The sequence below is a fragment of the Pantherophis guttatus genome, chromosome 1 (assembly GCF_059756535.1).
Source record: "Pantherophis guttatus breed Tessera chromosome 1, ASM5975653v1, whole genome shotgun sequence".
NCBI classification, from domain to species: domain Eukaryota; kingdom Metazoa; phylum Chordata; class Lepidosauria; order Squamata; family Colubridae; genus Pantherophis; species Pantherophis guttatus.
This window is the reverse complement of record NC_142063.1, coordinates 339,101,700-339,116,145: the sequence shown is the minus strand read 5'-3', so window position 1 is coordinate 339,116,145 and position 14,446 is coordinate 339,101,700. Positions and strand designations below refer to the sequence as shown.

Genomic DNA, 14,446 nt, shown 5'->3' with positions numbered 1-14,446 from the left:
CGTGCTGGAGACAAGAAAAGAAGGAGTACCTCAGACCCTGGTTTCTATTTTAATCAACATCATATTTCCTTTAATCACCCTCTTCCTGATGGAATTCCAGTTGGCTGGAAAGTCTAAATCTGATGGTGCCTCTTGTCACTGGATCAATCTGTCTCAACTTTGGCGGCTTTAGGAAGTGTGGACTTCAGTTCCCCGAATACCCCAGGCAGCATTGGACAATCTGGAGTTTCTAGTCTTCCTCATCCCGAGGAACGGCCATTTTTTTGGCCAACCTTCAGTAATATGCAGATATCCAGAGGTCCCACACTCCTAATCAAGGGGCAACAAGCAGTATGGATCAGTTCAGGTGGTCCAAAGCCCAGACTCTGATGAAGCTGCCACCGATTAGGATGAAGTACATAACAGACTATCATAATAACAGAGTTGGAAGGGACCTTGGAGGTCTTCTGGGTGTTGTGCCTTGTGATTCTTGAAGACTGTATCTTTATGTATATTGAAAGCATATGCACCAAAGACAAATTCCTTGTGTCCAATCACACTTGGCCAATAAAGACTTCTGTTCTGTTCTGTCCTGTTCTGTTCTGCCCTGCCCTGCCCTGCCCTGCCCTGCCCTGCCCTGCCCTGCCCTGCCCTGCCCTGCCCTGCCCTGCCCTACCCTACCCTACCCTACCCTACCCTACCCTACCCTACCCTACCCTATTCTATTCTATTCTATTCTATTCTATTCTATTCTATTCTATTCTATTCTATTCTATTCTATTCTATTCTATTCTATTCTTGTTGAACTCCCTGCTCAGGCAGGGAAACCCTAATTTCAGACAAATGGTTGTCCAATCTCTTCTTAAAAACCTCCAGTGATGGAGCACCTACAACTTCTGGAGGCAATTCGCTCCACTTACTAATTGTTCTAAATGTCAGGAAATTGTTTTCCTTATTTCTAGTGGTATGGTGAAAAGAAGGACTAAGGGTGACATGATAGCAGTGTTCTGATATTTGAGGGGCGGCCACAAAGAAAAGGGAATCAAGCTATTCTCCAAAGCACCTGAAGGCAGTACAAGAAGCAATGGGTGGAAACTAATTAAGGAAAGAAGCAATTTAGGACTAAGGAGGAATTTCCTGACAGAACAATTAACCAGTGGAACAACTTCCCTCCAGAAGTTGTGAATGCTCCAACACTGGAAACTTTTAAAAAGATGTTGGATAACCATTTGTCTGAAGTGGTGTAGGGTTTCCTGCCTAAGCAGGGGGTTGGACTAGATGACCTCCAAGGTCCCTTCCAACTCTGCTGTTCTATTCTATTCTAATAGTTAATCACCCTGGTGCATGAACAGCCAAGTCACACACACAGTTCTGTCATTGGCTCTTCAACATTTGAGGTCATAATGGATCAGTTCCAACTGTCATCCGCCATTCTCCTTGGATGGCAGCTTTATTTGTTCTGTTCATGGACTGTTGATGGCCACCTACATCTTGACATGAACACCATCAAGAACTTCATATTTGGTCAGAAGGAGACAGAAGCCTACTCTAGAGAAGGCCCAGTTTCTAGCTCTTCACATTCTCTAGCAGGGGACCAAAAATTGGGCAGATCTCCTGCTCAGGCATCTCACTCTTCTTCCCGGATCTTGCCAGGATGCAACCAGGATGCTCTGGATTTGGAGAAGCTGCACCACGAAATGAGAATCATGGAGAAAGACATAAAGGTTTTCCAGCAAGAAATCATGGAAACGTTGAACAATCTGGAAGGCACCCTCAGCTACTTGACAGATCTGATGGCCAGACTCGAAAACAAGACCGGTGAGGTGGAGCCATCCTTCAGAGACAAGGACAACAGAGAGATCACACAAAATAAAGTTCTCCCTCCCTGCCTCCTCTCAGAAAAGGAGCTGCACAAAAAACCCTCAACGCTGGAAAAAACGTTTTTCAGTAAGAGCGCGCAGCTGGAGTTAATAGTCCAAAAATGGGCTAAAGAATAGGGAAGCCCAGCCAGTGGTTGCAATTAAGAAGAGAGAGAATGAACATCCGAGGACTTTATCTTAAAAATGGGGCTTATGGGGGTACAAAGAGAAGCAAGAGGATGATTAAAAATCATAATTAAACATAACATTCTAAATCTAATTAATCTCTCTAGTGCGGTACACTTGAGTCAATTGCCTGGAGGGTGGGAATATTTTTTTTCTTGGCTAATTAACAATGAGATGTTTGTTTCCTTCTTTTTTTTCCCCAAAAATATCTGAATGCAGATATTCCAGTTTTGCACAGGTAACACAGTTTTGTGATCTCTTTCTCTCTCTCCCTCTCTCTCTCTCCTTATTTGAAGCTTTTACATATATCATGCTGTCCCAGCAGATGGCGATACTTAGTCAGCCTTGTCTGAATTTGAAAAAAATTAAACAGGTTTCACCTGGTTAGTTCCCAGATGGGAGACCACCAGGAGATCCAGGAGCTGTGAGGTAGATTGGAAAATAATAATTAAAAAAAAAAACAGCTGTGGCAAACTATTTCTATATAGTACTGGTGCTAAGTAAATCATATAGTCATGTCTATGGAGGAATCAAACTCAGTTTTATTTCTCCATAGGAGAGTTTATCTTAATGTATATCATCTTTTAGAACAAATGTAAAAAAGATGTGGAGACTCTAGAAAGAGTGCAGAGAAGAGCAACGACGATGATTAGGGGACTGAAGGCTAAAACATATGAAGAACGGTTGCAGGAACTGGCTATGTCTAGTTTAATGAAAAGAAAGATCAGGGGAGACATGATAGTAGTCTTCCAATATCTCAGGGGCTGCCACAAAGAAGAGGGAGTCAAGCTATTCTCCAAAGCACCTGAGGGCAGGACAAGAAGCAATGGGTGGAAACTAATCAAGAAGAGAAGCAACTTAGAACTAAGGAGAAATTTCCTGACAGTTAGAACAATTAACCAGTGGAACAACTTGCCTCCAGAAGTTGTGAATGCCCCAACACTGGAAGTTTTTAAGAAGATGTTGGATAAATATTTGTCTGAAGTGGTGTAGGGTTTTCTGCCTAAGCAGGGGGTTGGACTAGAAGACCTCCAAGGTCCCTTCAAACTCTGTTATTCTATTCTAACAACAACAGTGTCCAGCCTTGGCAAATTTAAGACCTGTGGACTTCCCAGAATTCTGGGAATTGAAGTCCACAAGCCTTAAAGTTTTCAAGATTGGGCACCCCTGTCTTAGGTCCTCAGTATGTTTTGCAAAACATTATGGATAAAATGGGGGAGAGAATGATATGCAGCATAACAGAATAAAAGTGCAGGAATGAAACTGGAAATGCTTGCTGAACAATTTTTATACTGTGCTTCATTATAAAATTCCCAAGCCAGCATGTACTAAATAATAAAACAGCATGCAAGAAAAAGAACGCAACAGGTACAATCACCGAAACAACATTTGGAAAAACCGATAATATTCTGCAGAGCGGTATACTATTAAGACTCTAAACAGTGCAAATAAATTCAAAATGTTTGCAATTAAGTGTAGATAGTAGCTTTTCCCCAATGTGATATCCACACTGGCTGGAAATTTGGGCTTTTACAGTTAGTCTTGAAACTGAAGAAAAGTGATGGGGAAAAAACCGAAGCCCTAAATTAAACTAATCATTTTAATTCATAGGAGGCCTTCGTTTGTCTATGGAGAATCTCAGTCATCCAGGTCACAGTTGTCCCAAAAGGTAACCGGACTTTGTTTTTCCTTGAAGATGTTTCGCTTCTCATCCAAGGAGCTTCTTTGGTTCTGACTGAATGCTGGAGAATGGAAGGATTTATATTCCTTGCAATCATCTGGTCATGATGAAAACATACAAATCCTTCCATTCTCCACCATTCAGGCAGAACCAGGGGTGGGCTTCAAAAATTTTAGCAAGGGGTTCTCTGCCCGGTTGCTGGGTGGGCGTGGCCATGGTGGGCATGGCCTAGTCAGCTTCCTGCACCACGGCCGGGGGGGGGCATTTCTGCCCTCCCTGGGCTCTGGAGGCTTGCCTCGAGTCTCCAGGAGAGTGAAAACAGCCTTCCCAGGCTCCGGAGGCCCTCTGGAGGCCGGAAACAGCCCCGAACTTCCGGTATGGGCGTGGCTTGGTGGGTATGGTATGGCTTGGTGGATGTGGCAGGGGAAGGATACTGTAAAATCTCCATTCTCACCCCACTCTGGGGCCAGCCAGAGGTGGTATTTGCCAGTTCTCCGAACTACTCAAAATTTCCGCTGCCGATTCTCCAAACTGCTCAAAATTTCCGCTACCGGTTCTCCAGAACCTGTCAGAACCTGCTGGATTTCACCCCTGCTTCGCGCATGCCCTGCACTTACCTGCATCCAAAATGGGCCACGTGGGGACTCCTGGGAGGGGCGGGACGGGATGGGCAGGGCCAGCCAGGAGTGGGATTTGGGGGTTCTCCGAACTGCACAGAATCTTAGCTAGAGGTTCTTCCGAACCCCTGCGAATCCCCAGCAGCTCACCCTGGTAAGAACCGAAGAAGCTTCTTGGATGAGAAGCAAAACATCTTCAAAGAAAAAAACAAAGTCCAGTTGCCTTTTGAAAAAGAAAGCATCTTTGGGACTTAGGAACTGTTTGTTCTTTGCCCATTGTTGTTTTGGGGTGATATATTTTTCCTCCCAAATATATTTGCTTACCTTTCAAAAGATGTTCTTTCTTTCTCCCTTCCTTTTCGCTTTCATCTCTAATTGTTGATATTCCGAATAACACACCTTGGATCAAGGGGTCTGCAGAGGGTGGTCAAAAAAGTCGAAATGGCCACTGTTAAAGGGCCAGTTAAAGCTCTACCTGTTTTTAAGGTGCATCCCAGGTAAAAAGCTCTGATGGCTTGGTTGAAAGAAACAAAGAAGTATTCCTGTCCCTTTTATTGTCTTTGAATCTTTCCTTCACTGGAGAAGTAAGAGGACTAGTACCAAATAATAAATAATAATTAGCCCTTAATAATAAAGATGCTCACCTTTGACTTCCTTTTTCTGTTTCTTTGTGACTTGTGTATTGGAGTCAGGTTGGTGTACAGGTAGTCCTCGACTTGTTACAACCATTCGTTTAGTGACTTAACTTTGACCATTCAAAGTTACAACAGCATGGAAGAAAGTGACTTAAGGCAGGTTTTCAGGACCGTTGGAGCATCTCCATGGTCACGTGATCAAAATCACGTGACCATGGAGGACCGTTAGGACCGTTGCAGCATCTCCATGGTCACGTGATCAAAATTCAGATGCCTGGCCACTGGTTCGTATTAATGATGGTCCCAGTGTCATATGCAGAAGTGGGCTTCGCATAATTTAACAACCGGTTTGCCCCAGCACCGAAAATGTGAGAGTGTGCATGCTCGCTTCGATTGCCTGCACTCCTCCCACACATGCACACGGCCTTCTGTGCATGCGCTTTGCTCATGCGATCGCTTGCACGCATGCACGCGGCTTTAAAAAATGCAGCTAAATAGGACGGCATAGCGTCGGGGCAGCTGGGCAGGCCCACCCGCAGGTCACAACTACTGGTTCACCCAAATTGGTACGAACCGGCTGAATCCCATCCCTGGTCATATGATTCCCTTTTGCGACCTTCTGACCAGCAAAATCAACGGGGAAGACAGATTCACTTAACAACCGTGTTACTAATTTAACAGCTGCAGCGATTCACTGAATGACAGTGGCAAGAAAGGTCATCAGAGGGGGCAAAACTCACTTAATAGCTGTCTTGCTTAGCAACGGAAATTTTGGGCTCCGTTGTGGTCGTAAATCGAGGACTGCCTGTAGTGATTAAAGCACTGGTCTGAAAGCCAGTTGGGTGATCTTGGGCCACTCCCTCGCTCTCACGCTCCCAATTCACTCCACAGGATTGTTGTTGTTGTGGAGCAAATCAGAGGAGGAGGAAGACTATGGTATGTTCACTGCCTTATAGAACAAGAAAGGCGGGATCAAAAGCTAATATCCTGTTTCTTCAAAAATAAGACATCCCCTGATAATAAGCCCAATCATGCTTTTGAGCGCATGCGCTAAAATAAGCCTCCCCCCGAAAATAAGCCCTCCCTGAAAATATTTAAACGCAGAGCTGGAAATCAGGTAAGATGGCAAGAGGAGCCCCATCTTGCTCCACACACCCCAAAATAATAAGACCTCCCCAAAAATAAGGCCAAGTGCTTATTTTGGGGTTCAAAAAAAATATAAGACAGGGTCTTATTTTCGGGGAAACATGGGTAAATAAGTAAACTTTTCCTCCACTTTTCTTCTCTGCCCTCGCCACATCAGCAGAGATGCCATGGTTGTGTTTTGAGAGGTTAATGTCATTTACAAATGCATGCCAGGGAAAAGGGGTTTGCTGATCTGTACAACGAGGTTTAAATCCCAGGATTTTGTTAAATAAAGTCCAAAATCCTCGTGTTCAGCCTCCATCACTGATTTCTATTTATTTATTCTTACAGATGCAGCGCTTCTTTCTATTTATTTATGCTCTCTCCCTTTCTTTCATTCCTATGTCCTAGAAAAAAATGTCTTAACATTTGTTTTAGATTAAAAATTATCAGTCAATCAAGTACTATCTGCATGATACAACTGGTATTCCTCGATTTATATAGAATAGAATAGAATAGAATAGAATAGAATAGAATAGAATAGAATAGAATAGAATAGAATAGAATAGAATAGAATTCTTTATTGGCCAAGTGTGATTGGACACACAAGGAATTAGTCTTGGTGCATAAGCTCTCAGTGTACATAAAAGATACATTCGTCAAGAATCATAAGGTACAACACTTAATGATAGTCATAGGGAACAAATAAGCAATCGAATCATATTAGGAAATAGTCAATATAAATCGTAAGGATACCAGCAACAAGGTTACAGTCATACAGTCATAAGTGGGAGGAGATGGGTGATAGGAACGATGAGAAGACTAATAGTAATGCAGACTTAGTGAATAGTTTGACAGTGTTGAGGGAATTGTTTGTTTAGCAGAGTGATGGCGTTCGGGAAAAAACTGTCCTTGTGTCTAGTTCTTCTGGTGTGCAGTGCTCTATAGCGTCATTTTGAGGGGTAGGAGTTTAAACAGTTTATTGTTGTGGCCCGTACGCAGCCTGTGCAGCTAGTAGCTGATTCAAACAGTGAGGAGGCTGGTGTGGTGCTGCACCAGCAGCCTGTGCAGCTGGCACTTGAGTCGGACAATGAGGAGGCTGGAGAAGATGTGGTGCCAGAGGCGGGGATTCAACCAGGGCCTTCAGAACCTCCAGAAGCTCCCTTAAGTGAAGAGGACGAAGAGGAGGAACCTCTTCTCGATGCACAGGCGCGCAGAGCTGCCAAAAGGCAGGAGTGGCTCCTCAGGAGGAGGTCTCCTCGAGAGTAAGGCTTGGGGCTAATTGGCCACTCCCTTAGCCTATTTAAGGAAGACCACCGACTGAAGCAATTTGCAGGGAACAACTTACATACCTTCACATGTATGTGAAGGTATGTAAGGTTCACATACCTTCGTGCCTTGATCTTAGTTCTTTGCAAATTGCTTCTGGGCTTTCTGCCAACCATAGTAAGATTAAGATCATTTATTCTTTTAAATTAATTAACAGCCATTGTTTGAAGAAAAAACTGATTTTATTTTAGTAAACTAAGGTTTGTACAGACTTTGCGTGTGCTGCGTTCTTTGGGGTCCGTAGCTGGGGCAGAACATTTATGTCCAGGATATCCACACATTTTCACTGCTTAAGCAAGACACTTGTTAAGTGAGTTTTGCCCCATTTTACAACCGTACTAGCCACAGTTGTTATGTGAATCACTGCAGTTGTTAAGTCAGTAAGGTGATTGTTAAGTGAATCTGGCTTCCCCATTGACTTTGTCAGAAGGTTGCAAAAGAGGATTTATTTATTTATTTATTTATTTATTTATTTATTTATTTATTTATTTATTTATTTATTTATTTAAAATTTATATACCGCCCTTCTCTCTGGGGACTCAGGGCGGTGTACAGCCAGAATTAAAAAACATAAAATACAAATATTAAAAAACAATTAAAATATATATAAATTTGACCCAAAATTAAAAATACAAATACAATTAAAACATTTAAAATTTCTTCTTAAGCCAGCCCGGCTTGCTGGAAAAAGTGGGTTTTAAGGGCACGGCGGAAGGCACTAAGGTCTTGGATTCTCCTTATCTCTGGGGGCAACTGATTCCAGAGGGTAGGTGCCCCCACAGAGAAGGCCCTCCCCCTGGGGGTCACCAGCCTACATTGATTGGCTGATGGCACCCTGAGGAGGCCCTCTCTGTGGGAGCGCACGGGACGATGGGAGGTCGTCGGTAGCAGCAGGCGGTCTCGAAGATAGCTAGGCCCAATGCCATGGAGCGCTTTAAAGGTGATAACCAGCATCTTGAAGCGCACCCGGAAGACCACTGGGAGCCAGTACAGCTCGCGCAGGAGCGGTGTTACATGGGAGCGCCATGCTGCTCCCGTCACTACCCGCGCTGCTGCATTCTGGACCAGTTGGAGCCTCTGGGTGCTCTTCAAGGGGAGCCCCATGTAGAGAGCATTGCAGTAGTCAAGGCGAGAGGTGACGAGGGTGATCACGCCACCCTGGGACACTGCAGCCGTCATAAATCTGAGTCAGTTGCCAAGAGGCTGGATTCTGATCACATGACTACTACGGAGATGCTGCAATAGTCATCAATGTGAAAAACGGTCATATGTCACTTTTTCAGGGCCACTGTAACTTCAAACAGTCACTAAATAGTTGTAAGTTGAGGACGACCTGTATACATTTCCAGAATTACTTTAGAGAGTAAAGTACAATTTGCAAGTTTTCATCCCTTATACTTTGCAAGGCTTATCTTATCATCATTCTAATCTATTCCAAATTCTGGGGATGAATTCCATCATTATTGGAAATATTAAGGCTTCAAAAGCTTTTTAAAAAAACAAGAGGGAAAACATTATTCTAAACAAATAATAACAAGGAAAACTACACAGCAAACCTCCAATTTAATGGACTAATGAGAGAAAGAGTACCTCTTAAGGCAGAATGTCTGTTAAATCCAAATGAGCTTTATGCATGTAAATTTTATATGGCCATTAAAGTAGAATGCTTGTTAAATCCAAATGGGCTTTTAGGTATGTACATTTTATATGGCCATTAAAGCAGAATGTCTGTTAAATCCAAATGTGTTTTATGCATGTAAATTTTATATATTTAACCCATGCACAAAATGGGCTTTTAACGCTTGTTCCATTTGCATTGTTTATGCATTTTAATAGACACACCAATTGGCAACTTTTTTTACAATATCCAGACAGACTTTGGGTATTCCACCCGAAGTCTGTTAAATGGAGGTTCATTAAATCAAGGGCTTACGTGAAATATCCAAACTGCACCAGTCCAATGCACAATTAAAAGTCAACACGAATCCAAAACTATGAAAATGTTTTTTTCTGGTCCTGAAAATAACCTATTCGTTGGCTCAAGATGAGTTCTTGGGTGACTTTGATAGCTACTGCAGTCATCTCTGGAACTGCTTAAATCTCCTATTGAACAGTCCATGGACAAGGTTATTCTCTCCTTCTTGGGCAAAACCCGGCTTCTTCTTTCTGCAGCCGCTGAGATCTTGGAAATTGCTGAGTTGCAACGCCATGCCTCTTGCTCTTAGGAGAAACCAAGTGGAACTAGAAAGTGATTGAGTGCTCCAATCCTCGGCCTGCTGGGTGATAATATGGAGAAAGGGCCGGGAGGGGAACTCTCCTACAGGGACCAAAGCAGCCCTTGGAATGAATAGCCACTTGTAATCTATACAGACTTCGGTACCAATTGAAGGTCTTTTTAGGGCTAATGCGAGGATAGGTTGCCGAGGAAGGAAAATCTTATGACGGATGGCGGATACTGTTGAAAAGCAGGCAAAAAGAATGCGGGCTAAGGCAGTGTTTCTCAGCCGTGTTTCTCAATACAGGTGGTCCTTGGCTTACGATCACAACTGAGCCCAAAAACTTCTGTTGTACAGTGAAACATTTGTTCAGTGAGTTTTGCCCCATTTTATGACCTTTATTGCCACAATTGCTGAGTGAATCACTGCAGTTGATAAGTTAATAGTAGCAATAGCACTTAGACTTATAGGCCGCTTCACAGAGCTTTACAGCCCTCCGTAAGCCGTTTACAGCGTCAGCCTATTGCCCCCAAAAATCTGGGCCCTCATTTTACCGACTTTGGAAGGGTGAAAGGCTGAGTCAACTTTGAGCCGGTCAGGATCGAACTCCTAGCAGTGGGCAGAATTAGACTGCTATAGCAATAGCAGTTAGACTTATATACCGCTTCACAGTGCTTTACAGCCCTCTCTAAGTAGTTTACAGAGTCAGCATCTTGCCCCCGACAATTTGAGTCCTCATTTTACCCACCTCGGAAGGCTAGAAGGCTAAATGAACCTTGAGCCTGGTGAGGTTTGAACTGCCAAATTGCAGGCAGCCAGCAGTCAGCAGAAGTAGCCCTGCAGTACTGCATTCTAGGCGCAAGGTTGACTCAGCTTTCCATCCTTCCAAGGTGGGTAAAATGAGGACCAGATTGTTGGGGGGTAAAATGCTGTCTCTGTAAACTGCTTAGAGAGGGCTGTAAAGCACTATGAAGCGGTATATAAGTCTAAGTGCTATTGCTATTGCTACAGCGGCACTGAAAAAAGTGACTTTTGACCGTTTTTCACACTTACGATCGTTGCATCATCCCCAGCAGTGGTGAGTTCCTCCCGGTTCCGCCCGGTTCCGTCGAGCCGGTAGCGGTGACGATATGACGTCACCGAACTGGTTCTCTTTGTTTGGGAGCTGGGCCCTCCCGCCCCCCACGCCCCACGTTATTCTTACCTTTTATTTGGCCCCACCCCCAACCTATTGCTGCCTCCCGAGTCCCAGCTGATCGGCTAGAAGGAAAAAAACTGTTTAAATTCTTCCCACGGGGCTTCAAAGGGCCGCCCTACAGCTGATCAGTGTTAAAAGGCAGTGTGGTGGTAGACCGATGCCTCCAAAAACAAATGAGTAGACCGGTGCCTGCAAAAATAAATGGGTAGACCGGTGCCTCCAAAAACAAATGAGTAGACCGGTACAGCTCTGCAAGCAGTTAGAAGCCCGGTAGACCAGTACCTCTGCTAAATCCTAAAGAATTGTCACATGACTATCAAGCCACGCCCACAAAATAAGCCACGCCACAGAACCAGTAGTAAAAAAAATTAGAACCCGCCCCTGATCCCCAGGATCACGTGATCAAAATCAGTTGCTTGGCGACTGACTCATATTTTTGATGGTGTAATACAGTGATGGCGAATCTATGGCACACATGCCAGAGGTGGCATGCAGCACCCTCTTTGTGGGCACGCAAGCTGTTGCCCCAGCTCAGCTCCACTGTGCATGCACACGTGCCTCCTGCTGGCCAGCTGGTCTTCGGGTCTTTGCCGTGCATGCATGGGGGTGGGGTGCATGTGGGGGGCCATGTGCGTATGCACGGGGGTAAGGCGCATGCACGGGAGCCACACATGCATTGCATTTTGGGAGTTCACGAGCACATGCATGTGCTTTGGGCACCTGGTCTGGAAAAGGTTAGTCATCACTGGTGTAGTACCTTGGGTTCGTGTGATCCCTTTTCTCACCTTCTGACAAGTGAAGTCAATGGGGAAACCAGTTTCACTTAACAGTCATGTTACTAATTTAACAACTGTGGTGATTTACTTAACAACTGTGACAAGAAAGGTCATTGTTCTGTTCCCCAGGCATCTGGCTCCACTGGGAACAGGCAGATAAACTCTAGCAAACAGGTTTTCATACAGATTATATTTATTTGGGAATCCTTCAGAAACCATAGACTTACAATCATGGTGAGTCAAGGTGAGGTTCATCCATAGTTCATAATCTATCCCATTTCCTAGTGTAAAATGATGGTAGTTCTGTCCCCCTGTTCAGAAGGCATGCTTCTCTCTTCTGTGGTAATTCAAAATGGCCGGGTCTTTGTTCTGCACCCAGGCAGAAAGCCTCAGTGGCCAATCAGACACACAGATATGGTCGCATGTCATGGACTACATTTCCCATAATGCAATCTCTCTCTACATCTCCCACAATGCAATCTCTTAAGGAGACAGCTCTTAATCCTTAAGATAACTAATTCACTATGACTCACTATCTGTAACAGCACAGTCGTAAAAAGGGGCAAAACTCACTTAACGTATGTTTCCCTTAGCAACAGAAATTTTGGGCTCAATTGTGTTCGTAAATCGAGGATTACCTGTATTATGTATGATCGCTGCCTTGAGTTACCTATAAAATAATGAAGGTGGGATTAAAAATATAATAAATAAACTTTTCCTCCAATTTCCTTCTCTGCCCTATCCACAGACTGATGGCAGATACTATTTGTAAACCCCACAAAAAGAATTTGCTAAATCATTTGGTGCCTTGGTGGCAGCGCGGGCTAAAGCACTGTTAAGTAGCACCAGCTGCCTGCAATTACTGCAAGTTCAAATCTCACCAGGCTCAAGGTTGACTCAGCCTTCCATCCTTTTGAGGTAGGTAAAATGAGGATCCGGTTTGTGGGGGCAATAAGCTGACTTTGTATAAAAAAGAACACCGCTTGGGGGGGGGGGCGAAAGACCTACTAAGCAGGTATATACAAAAGTATGAAGGCTATTGCTTAACGCATTGTAAGCCGCCCTGAATCTCCGGAAAAGGGTGGCATATAAATCGAACCAATAAATATAAATCGAACCAATAAATTTCTCCATCCCTCTATGGAAATTATATGCCCAGAAAAGTCAAGGACCCCTGTAATTTATTAAAGTTCCCCCTTTTGGTCGCTTCAAAGCAATCTCGGCTCACCCCGGGCGAGAGGAGGCCCTACCTGGCTGGTGTACCTTCCGACGTTACCAGTGAAGTGGCGGCTTTCCGAATCGGAGGTGTGTATGCTAAACATGGTATATTAAGGCTCTTGTCAGGCTGATCAATATTTAATGTGAAACTTACAAAGATTGGCTCAGGGATGCATTTAAAATGGGAGCATTAGCTGCAGGTGGCAATTTCTGAGACACAGTCCAAGCGGTTTTGATTATTTAGAGAGCTGGCATTCTGCAGAATTTAAATATATGTAGGGTTAAGGGGCTTTCCGTAGCGAGGGCAAGCGCTCTAAATGTGTTGACTTTTCCATTGTTTGCCTGTTTGTTTCTGGCATTAAACGGAGACAAATGATTAATTATTTATCTGCCACATACCATTAGTCTGCTGGATTTCTTGCTGCTTTTCCTCCTGCACTTAACCTAAGTATGGGTAGTCCTTGATGTACGACCGGGGTGGTATTCAGGGGTGGGTTCTACTTACCTTTACTACTGGTTCACAAAGGGAGTGCGATTGCTTCTGTGCATGCGCAGATTGTCAATTATGACATCCGGGTGGGTGGGCGGAGCCTCCCGCCGCTTTTACTACTGGTTCGCAAGAACTGGACAAAACTGGGAGCAATCCACCACTGGTGGTATTCACTTATCTTCACTACTGGTTTGCAAATGGGAGCGTGCATGCCAGGGGCGGGTTCTAAATTTTTTTACTACCGGTTTTGTGGGCATGGCTTATTTTGTGGGCGTGGCTTGATGGTCATGTGACAATTCTTTAGGATTTAGCAGAGGTACTGGTCTACCAGGCTTTTAACTGCTTGTAGAGCTGTACCAGTCTACCCATTTGTTTTTGGAGGCACTGGTCTACCCATTTGTTTTTGGAGGCACTGGTCTACCCGTTTGTTTTTGGAGGCACCGGTCTACTCGTTTGTTTTTGGAGGCACCGGTCTACTCATTTGTTTTTGGAGGCACCGGTCTACTCATTTGTTTTTGGAGGCACCGGTCTACTCATTTGTTTCTGGAGGCACCGGCCTACCCATTTGTTTTTGGAGGCACCAGTCTACCACCACACTGCCTTTTAACACTGATCAGCTGTAGGGTGGCCCTTTGAAGCCCCATGGCAAGAGGGCAGGAGGGCCCAGCTCCCGAACAAAGAGAACTGGTTTGGTGACGTCATATCATCACCGCTACAGGCTCGGCCGAACCGGGCTGAACCAAGAGGAACCCACCACTGGTGTGTGCCACCTCTGCACATGCGCAGGATCTTCTGTGCATGAACCGGCTGAATATCACCACTGCTGACGACCACAACTGAGCCCTTACGGTGGACGTGTAATACAGCAGAGAAATATCGGAGTAGGATACTTATCTTAATACAGAAAATTCTTAAAGTGAATGTAAAGAGAAAAGGAGAGAGTTTTCTTTTGGGTTTAATGGAAAAAGGCCTGGGAAAAAAAATCGGAACTTTGATGTTTTATACGTTGACGGCACCAAGATTAATTTATGCACAGAAATGGAAGGCCACCTCGATCCCCACATTGGAGGAATGGCTGCAAAAATTGATGGAGTTAGCAGGGAGGCCTAATTTGAGTGTTTTGATCAAAGAAAAAAA

At 44.3% G+C, this 14,446-nt stretch overlaps 1 protein-coding gene across 1 annotated transcript; it reads left to right on the top strand.

Annotated features, from left to right (window-relative positions):
• The first annotated feature begins 1,475 nt into the window (after positions 1–1,475).
• On the top strand, positions 1,476–1,976 carry CCDC182 (coiled-coil domain containing 182). The gene has a single exon (XM_087892051.1). The coding sequence runs from the start codon at positions 1,476–1,478 to the stop codon at positions 1,974–1,976; it is 501 nt and encodes a 166-aa protein (XP_087748177.1).
• The last annotated feature ends 12,470 nt before the right edge of the window (positions 1,977–14,446 follow it).

Excerpts from the sequence above, each read along its gene's own strand:
- CCDC182 (XM_087892051.1), top strand. The coding sequence starts at position 1,476 with ATGAACACCATCAAGAACTTCATATTTGGTCAGAAGGAGACAGAAGCC.